Source organism: Rutidosis leptorrhynchoides, chromosome 2 (genome assembly GCF_046630445.1).
Source record: "Rutidosis leptorrhynchoides isolate AG116_Rl617_1_P2 chromosome 2, CSIRO_AGI_Rlap_v1, whole genome shotgun sequence".
NCBI lineage: Eukaryota > Viridiplantae > Streptophyta > Magnoliopsida > Asterales > Asteraceae > Rutidosis > Rutidosis leptorrhynchoides.
The window spans coordinates 623,325,784-623,333,061 of NC_092334.1; the positions used below are offsets into that span (position 1 = coordinate 623,325,784).

General features: G+C 35.8%; 1 protein-coding gene across 1 annotated transcript; it reads left to right on the forward strand.

The window, feature by feature from the left end:
• The first annotated feature begins 1,002 nt into the window (after positions 1-1,002).
• LOC139890054 (uncharacterized) lies at positions 1,003-2,804 on the forward strand. The gene is made up of 5 exons (XM_071872961.1): positions 1,003-1,544; positions 1,687-1,896; positions 1,968-2,064; positions 2,469-2,630; positions 2,772-2,804. Exons 1-5 carry the CDS (start codon positions 1,003-1,005, stop codon positions 2,802-2,804), a joined length of 1,044 nt encoding a protein of 347 aa, XP_071729062.1.
• The last annotated feature ends 4,474 nt before the right edge of the window (positions 2,805-7,278 follow it).

Consider the following 7,278-nt stretch of genomic DNA (forward strand, 5'->3'; position numbering starts at 1 on the left):
TAAAGCTTATTAAACCTTTATTTATGAAATAAAGGTTATGGTTTGTTTTAAAAATGAATGCAGTCTTTGAAAAACGTCTCATATAAAGGTCAAAACCTCGCAACGAAATCAATTAATATGGAACGTTTTTAATCAATAAGAACGGGACATTTCACAAACTCGCTCCACGCTCTACTCCTTGCATCTTCCTTGGGTACCCCTCCAACCACCGAGGTTACCGCTATCTGGACCTTGCCACTAACAGAATCATCCTCTCTCGTCATGTCACATTCGACGAGACTTCCTTCCCGTTCGGTTCCATGACACCCAATCAGCCACCATCCTATGACTTTCTCGATCCTCCACCAAGTCTATTTTCCCGATATTTTCATCTATCTGGACATGATCTTTCCTCTCATACTTCTAATACGGTCCTGGAGACACTGCCTCCTCCCACTGAGGCTACCGACACCACATCTACTCTCAATCACTCCACGGAGACTCAGCCTCCTCCTACTGAGGCTACCATTAATGCACCTCCTCAAAATCCTTCCCCAGAGAAACAGCCTCCTCCCAATGAGGCTACATCCTCCTCTACTTCTACTCATCCCATGATCACCCGTACGCGTCTTGGTACCACTAAACCGGTACAACGCCTCAAGCTTCACACCAATGTCATATCTCCTGTTCCCCGCACTTACCCTGAAGCTCTTAACGACCCTAATTGGAAACAAGCTATGACTGATGAATATACTGCTTTAATTAATAACAATACTTGGAAACTTGTGCCTCACCCCTCGGACACGAACATAGTTCGCTCCATGTGGCTATTCAAGCACAAGTTTAATGCAGATGGTAACTTGAGCAGGTACAAGGCTCGACTCGTTGCTAACGGTCGCAGCCAGTAGGTTGGCATTTATTGTGATGAGGCTTTTAGCCCGGTTGTCAAACATGCACCGATACGCATTGTTCTCAGTTTGGCGATTTCTAGACACTGGCCTGTTCATCAACTAGATGTCAAGAATGCCTTTTTACATGGACAGCTTTCAGAGACTGTTTATATGCACCAGCCACCAGGGTTTTGAGACCCCAGATATCCATATCATGTCTGCTTATTGCATAAATCTTTATATGGCCTTAAGCATGCCCCTCGTGCCTGGTTTCAGTGCTTTGCAGGATACGCTCGGATTGGTTTTCACCAAAGCCGCCATGGCACGTCTCTTTTTATTTATCGTCAGGGATCCGATACAACATCTGTATGTTGATGATATTGTGTTGACTGCTTCTTCTACATGTTTACTTCAGCGGATTATTTCTTCCTTACATAAGGAATTTGCTATGACCGATTTGGGACCCTTGAACTACTTCCTTGGGATACATCTCACTCGTACTACATCTGGCATGTTCCTCTCTCAGAAACAGTACGCCCACAAGATTATTGAACGGGCCCGTATGCCTACTTGTCATCCTTGTAGGACCCCAGTTGAACCGGGTGCCAAACTTACGAGTCACGGCCCTCCTTTTCGGGACCCGACTCTCTATCGGAGCCTTGCAGGAGCATTACAGTATCTCATGTTTACTCGACCGGACATCTCATATGCTATTCAGAAGATCTGTCTCTTCATGCATGATCCTCGGGAGCAGCACATGCACACCCTCAAACGGATCATTTGCTATACCTAGGGAACCACTGAGCTTGGTTTGCAGTTATATGCCTCTTCTCCCACCCCCTTGGTTGCCTATTCTGACGCTGATTGTGCAGGTTGCCCCACTACCAGATGATCTACCTCCGGCTATTGTGTTTTTCTTGGTAACAACATTCTCTCATGGTCATCCAAGCGGCAAGCCACTCCCTCTCGCTCCAGTGCTGAAGCAGAGTATCGTGGGGTTGCCAATGCAGTTGCAGAGACTTGTTGGGTTCGTAATCTTCTTCGAGAGCTTCATTGTCCTCTCACCTCAGCCACTCTGGTATATTGTGATAATGTCAGCTCGATCTACCTATCTAGTAATCTGGTTCAGCACCAGTGGACCAAGCATATTGAGATAGACATTCACTTCGTTCGTGATCTAGCTGCTCAGGGACAGGTACTTGTTCTACATGTTCCATCCAGATATCAGTTTGCAGACATCTTCACCAAAGGTCTCCCATTCGCTTTGTTTGATGAGTTTCGATCCAGTTTCAGCATTCGACGTACTCCAGCTCCAACTGCGGGGGGATGTTAGACTATATTATTTATCCATATTATTCTAGTTCAGTTATTATGATTGTTGGGTTTAGCCCATTATTGATTGTTATGGTTTTATGGCTATATATAGTCTCTTTTGATGTATTGGATACTCATTCACAATAATACATATTGGTATTACATTTCAACACTTACACCTTACATTTTAAGTCTGTTATTAGTACATTATTAGTACCTTAAACTTGCAGGTCTTCTAACCTTTACATTGGACCTAACTAATGGGTTTTATTTGATGAATTTTAGGATATCTTTCTTAAGCCTCTGCAAACCAGTTTCCTTGTGGGTAACCCATTCAAATTCATCATTGGAGTCTTGACAAGTAAATATATGCCAAAGTTGAAGGATGTTCGATATGACCTTAAACTTATATTAATAGCAAATAATGGAAGCGTTGTTTTGTTGCTGGTATGAGGTTAGTCATATTAATCATTATGTATTTTAGAATCAATTTTTAATGAAATTTTGGCCCTGATAATTGTTGCAATGTTTTATTTCCCAATTGAAAGAACTGATAATTTTGAATACCATACTTCGATGTTTTTGTAGATTAGATACGACTATGTCATAACGGTTGACTAACATACTTCTTAATCTGGATTTAACTATTTTTGTGAATTCTATATAGATTGCTTAGTTACATCTTATAAGCTCCACCTCTGAAGCAATTAAATATTTAAATTGTACTGTTATTGCCAAAGTTATATTGATTTAGTGTCATAGTATGTTGATTCAAGATCTCCAATAAGGGTATGCAGGACAAGGATACTATGCCTGGAAAACGGGTCAGGTTGGGTCGGTTTGGGTAACGGGTCAAAATGGTTTTGGGTTGAAATGGGTCATAAGTCAAACGGGTCAATTTTTTAAACTGGTCAAAACGGGTCAGGTTGGGTCGGTTTGTGTAACGGGTCGAAACGGGTCACAGGTCAGTTCGGTCAAATGGGTTACATCGCTTCTTTTACATTTATTACATTATTTTAGTTATTATTATTTATTATATATACATAAGAACTATTAATATACATAATAAATGATATAACCATGAATGCTTTCATAAATTTTTTACGGATGAAACTTTTTGTGCTTGACCCATTTGACCCATTCAGAAAACCTATTAGACCCATTTCTATTTATTGATCTTTGAGTATTGATACCCATTAGACTCGTTCCTTCATTTTTTGTATAGGACTCAATAGGTTGGAGAGAAACCCATTTGGATCTTTTTTTAAGTTTTGATTTGCATTGTTAGGCTTAATTTTTCTCAAGACCCAATTGACCTGAAAGCTTGACCCATTTGACCCGAATTTGCGTGTATGGGTCACAATTGTCAGGTCTAAAGGATACTCAACAATTATGAAAAGGATTAACTTTAGATGTATTAACTCGAGCCTTCCTAGTACTGTGTTAGTACGTATTTTCTACTAGAGAGTAGGTATATACGTACTAGTGCAAAGTAGAATGAACCATGTGAGTAGTAGTTTGCCAATTGACGTTTACTCTCGGGACGAATCCCTGCAGACGCAAATCATGGTCTAAAACCATGGCGTGGCTTAAGTCAATCTTAAAATAGAGCTTACGTATGTTCTGCCTGTATCCTGAGTGATAAAATATATTGCTGAGTCATATATGAGAAAATATGATGTGTAGTGTGTAGTGACCCGAACTTTTCCATGTTTATATATATTAATTGAGATTGATATTTACATGATTAAATGTTTCCAACATGTTAAGCAATCAAACTTGTTAAGACTTGATTAATTGAAATATGTTTCATATAGACAATTGACCACCCAAGTTGATCGGTGATTCACGAACGTTAAAACTTGTAAAAACTATATGATGACATATATATGGATATATATATATAGTTAACATGATACTATGATAAGAAAACATATCATAAAGTATATTAACAATGAACTACATATGTAAAAACAAGACTACTAACTTAATGATTTTTAAACGAGACATATATGTAACGATTATCGTTGTAAAGACATTTAATGTATATATATCATATTAAGAGATATTCATACATGATAATATCATGATAATATAATAATTTAAAATCTCATTTGATATTATAAACATTGGGTTAACAACATTTAACAAGATCGTTAACCTAAAGGTTTCAAAACAACACTTACATGTAACGACTAACGATGATTTAACGACTCAGTTAAAATGTATATACATGTAGTGTTTTAATATGTATTTATACACTTTTGAAAGACTTCAATACACTTATCAAAATACTTCTACTTAACAAAAATGCTTACAATTACATCCTCATTCAGTTTCATCAACAATTCTACTCGTATGCACCCGTATTCGTACTCGTACAATACACAGCTTTTAGATGTATGTACTATTGGTATATACACTCCAATGATCAGCTCTTAGCAGCCCATGTGAGTCACCTAACACATGTGGGAACCATCATTTGGCAACTAGCATGAAATATCTCATAAAATTACAAAAATATGAGTAATCATTCATGACTTATTTACATGAAAACAAAATTACATATCCTTTATATCTAATCCATACACCAACGACCAAAAACACCTACAAACACTTTCATTCTTCAATTTTCTTCATCTAATTGATCTCTCTCAAGTTCTATCTTCAAGTTCTAAGTGTTCTTCATAAATTCCAAAAGTTCTAGTTTCATAAAATCAAGAATACTTTCAAGTTTGCTAGCTCACTTCCAATCTTGTAAGGTGATCATCCAACCTCAAGAAATCTTTGTTTCTTACAGTAGGTTATCATTCTAATACAAGGTAATAATCATATTCAAACTTTGGTTCAATTTCTATAACTATAACAATCTTATTTCAAGTGATGATCTTACTTGAACTTGTTTTCGTGTCATGATTCTGCTTCAAGAACTTCGAGCCATCCAAGGATCCATTGAAGCTAGATCCATTTTTCTCTTTTCCAGTAGGTTTATCCAAGGAAATTAAGGTAGTAATGATGTTCATAACATCATTCGATTCATACATATAAAGCTATCTTATTCGAAGGTTTAAACTTGTAATCACTAGAACATAGTTTAGTTAATTCTAAACTTGTTCGCAAACAAAAGTTAATCCTTCTAACTTGACTTTTAAAATCAACTAAACACATGTTCTATATCTATATGATATGCTAACTTAATGATTTAAAACCTGGAAACACGAAAAACACCGTAAAACCGGATTTACGCCGTCGTAGTAACACCGCGGGCTGTTTTGGGTTAGTTAATTAAAAACTATGATAAACTTTGATTTAAAAGTTGTTATTCTGAGAAAATGATTTTTATTATGAACATGAAACTATATCCAAAAATTATGGTTAAACTCAAAGTGGAAGTATGTTTTCTAAAATGGTCATCTAGACGTCGTTCTTTCGACTGAAATGACTACCTTTACAAAAACGACTTGTAACTTATTTTTCGACTATAAACCTATACTTTTTCTATTTAGATTCATAAAATAGAGTTCAATATGAAACCATAGCAATTTGATTCACTCAAAACGGATTTAAAATGAAGAAGTTATGGGTAAAACAAGATTGGATAATTTTTCTCATTTTAGCTACGTGAAAATTGGTAACAAATCTATTCCAACCATAACTTAATCAACTTGTATTGTATATTATGTAATCTTGAGATACCATAGACACGTATACAATGTTTCGACCTATCATGTCGACACATCTATATATATTTCGGAACAACCATAGACACTCTATATGTGAATGTTGGAGTTAGCTATACAGGGTTGAGGTTGATTCCAAAATATATATAGTTTGAGTTGTGATCAATACTGAGATACGTATACACTGGGTCGTGGATTGATTCAAGATAATATTTATCGATTTATTTCTGTACATCTAACTGTGGACAACTAGTTATAGGTTACTAACGAGGACAGCTGACTTAATAAACTTAAAACATCAAAATATATTAAAAGTGTTGTAAATATATTTTGAACATACTTTAATATATATGTATATATTGTTATAGGTTCGTGAATCAACAGTGGCCAAGTCTTACTTCCCGACGAAGTAAAAATCTGTGAAAGTGAGTTATAGTCCCACTTTTAAAATCTAATATTTTTGGGATGAGAATACATGCAGGTTTTATAAATGATTTACAAAATAGACACAAGTACGTGAAACTACATTCTATGGTTGAATTATCGAAATCGAATATGCCCCTTTTTATTAAGTCTGGTAATCTAAGAATTAGGGAACAGACACCCTAATTGACGCGAATCCTAAAGATAGATCTATTGGGCCTAACAAACCCCATCCAAAGTACCGGATGCTTTAGTACTTCGAAATTTATATCATATCCGAAGGGTGTCCCGGAATGATGGGGTTATTCTTATATATGCATCTTGTTATTGTCGGTTACCAGGTGTTCACCATATGAATGATTTTTATCTCTATGTATGGGATGTGTATTGAAATATGAAATCTTGTGGTCTATTGTTACGATTTGATATATATAGGTTAAACCTATAACTCACCAACATTTTTGTTGACGTTTAAAGCATGTTTATTCTCAGGTGAATATTAAGAGCTTCCGCTGTTGCATACTAAAATAAGGACAAGATTTGGAGTCCATGTTTGTATGATATTGTGTAAAAACTGCATTCAAGAAACTGATTTCGATGTAACATATTTGTATTGTAAACCATTATGTAATGGTCGTGTGTAAACAGGATATTTTAGATTATCATTATTTGATAATCTACGTAAAGCTTTTTAAACCTTTATTTATGAAATAAAGGTTATGGTTTGTTTTAAAAATGAATGCAGTCTTTGAAAAACGTCTCATATAGAGGTCAAAACCTCGCAACGAAATCAATTAATATGGAACGTTTTTAATCAATAAGAACGGGACATTTCAGTTGGTATCCGAGCGTTGGTCTTAGAGAACCAGAAAATTTGCATTAGTGTGTCTTATCAAGTTTGTTAGGATGCATTAGTGAGTCTGGACTTCGACCGTGTTTTCTTTAAAAATGATTGCTTAACATTTTTGTTGGAAACTATATATTTTTAACAT